Here is a 1,984-nt window from a genome sequence, read left to right on the forward strand (position 1 = left end):
CATGTGTTTTCATCACTGTTTACTGAGACGACAAAATACTGATGAGACCCACTACTTTTTCAACTTCCCGTAAAAAGCAACTTACATCCAAAAGCATCCTAAATAGAACTCACTTCTAAGAGACTATCCTCGCGCGCGCGTGTGTGAACTCCAACACATTCATGGGTATTATACAAGTCATACATGATACATAGGTATGCAATGCACGCATTATAAACCAGAAATTCCGATAAATCTCATTTGAAGGGAAGCACAATTGGTTCTGAACGCATATTCAACATCACATTCCAAAAGATAGAAAACGGAAGAAGAAAGGTACAATACAGCAATATAGTAGCATTTAACTCATTTTGGACCGAGATTTGTTCTACTGGTAACAGGGAAAGGAGGTAATCGGAGCACAGCTTCCTCATTCTCCAACGGGTCCGATCTCAGAATCTAAAAAATAGTAGAAATTGAAATCTATGTAAGTTACCATTAGTCTTAAATCGACAAAATGAATAAACTTATGCTCTAAGCGATAAACACACACAAAAGGAAAACTTACAATAAAATAAAACTGCACGCGTCAGGAAAATCAATAAATATATATATTTATATATATATATAAATATATAATATACAGAGAGAGAGAGAGAGAGTACTGGATCTTGCAGGACAGGCTTGGTGTCATCTTGAGCAGGTCTGAAAGGGGGTTTTGGTTTGTGAGGTTGCCCCGAACTGCTTTGGATATTGTTATTGTTGTTGTTGGTTCCGGTGGTTGTTGATTTGATCGAAATCTCCGGAACTTTCATTGTTGCAACACTCTCTCACACTCAGTCACAGGAAATGAGGGGCGGCCCAAGCCTAAGCTCGCCCAAGGCAGGGGCTTAAAATTTAAAAAGTGATGCATTACTCTGTTTTTTTTTTTTTTTTAGGATGCAAAAATTAACCGAATCGGTTCGGTTTGGTTTTAGATCAATCTGGTCCGAAATCGGTTTCTTTAATTTTAAAATTAGTCGATATGGATCCAGTTCCGATTTTATGCTTTTCCGGTTCACTATATTATATATATTAAATTAATTTTATAATATATAATATATAATAATATAAATTATAATTATATATAAAATAATATTATTATAATTTATAATAAAAAATTTTAATTTTAAACATAAAAATTTATTTGATCATATGCTTTAAATATAATATATATAAATAACATTTTATGGCCTAATAAATTCTCGATATATTCCTTTTGATAAATACATAATATATTAGTAATACTAATATACATTAGTATATTAATTACATTTCACTTTAATTAATTAGTATACTAATGCATATCAATATATTAATTACATTTTATGTCCAAATACTAATATTATTAAAATCGAAAAACTAGACCCAACCGGACCGAAACTAACAAAATCGGAAGTACCAGTTTAAAAGGATAACTAGTGGGTAATCGATTTTCAAAAATACAACACCAGTACATACCGATTTGATCCAAAATCAGACCGAACCGGACTGATTACACTCCTAGGCACTATAGCCACCAAAACATTGTTTCTAGAAGTGTATTCAATTTTTTTCCGTGTATTTTTTCAATATTTTTAAGCATTTAAAAAAAATTTTATAACATTATTAAAAAATACTTTCTTAATCATTAAATAAAACAAAAAAATAAACAGTTAGGATACATTATTAGGATCCCTAGCATTTTCCTTACTCTTTAGTAAAGAAAAGAAACCAACCAATAATCTTTTTTTAAAGAAGTTAATTACGTGGACAAGTTCCACACCCTTATTTTACAAATAGTAGAGTGTATTATTAAAATGTGAGTTTTTTCATGTGTATTAAATTTTTTTATTTTTTCAAAATGAGTGTAGAATTTATACATATTAAAACTGTATAAAACAATATAGAATATTTTTTACTAATGACTAAACATAGAATCTAGCTATTACAAGAGCTTGGACAGTGGACACAGACTCTGTTACCA

The 1,984-nt window shown here is 30.2% G+C and overlaps 1 protein-coding gene across 1 annotated transcript; it reads right to left on the minus strand.

Annotated features, from left to right (window-relative positions):
- Positions 1–210: 210 nt before the first annotated feature.
- Positions 211–876, minus strand: LOC109015446. The gene is made up of 2 exons (XM_018997914.2): positions 645–876; positions 211–438 (listed from the first exon to the last, which is right to left on the minus strand). Exons 1-2 carry the CDS (start codon positions 792–794, stop codon positions 346–348), a joined length of 243 nt encoding a protein of 80 aa, XP_018853459.1. The 5' UTR covers positions 795–876; the 3' UTR covers positions 211–345.
- Between the last annotated feature and the right edge of the window lie 1,108 nt (positions 877–1,984).

Source organism: Juglans regia, chromosome 9 (genome assembly GCF_001411555.2).
Source record: "Juglans regia cultivar Chandler chromosome 9, Walnut 2.0, whole genome shotgun sequence".
NCBI lineage: Eukaryota > Viridiplantae > Streptophyta > Magnoliopsida > Fagales > Juglandaceae > Juglans > Juglans regia.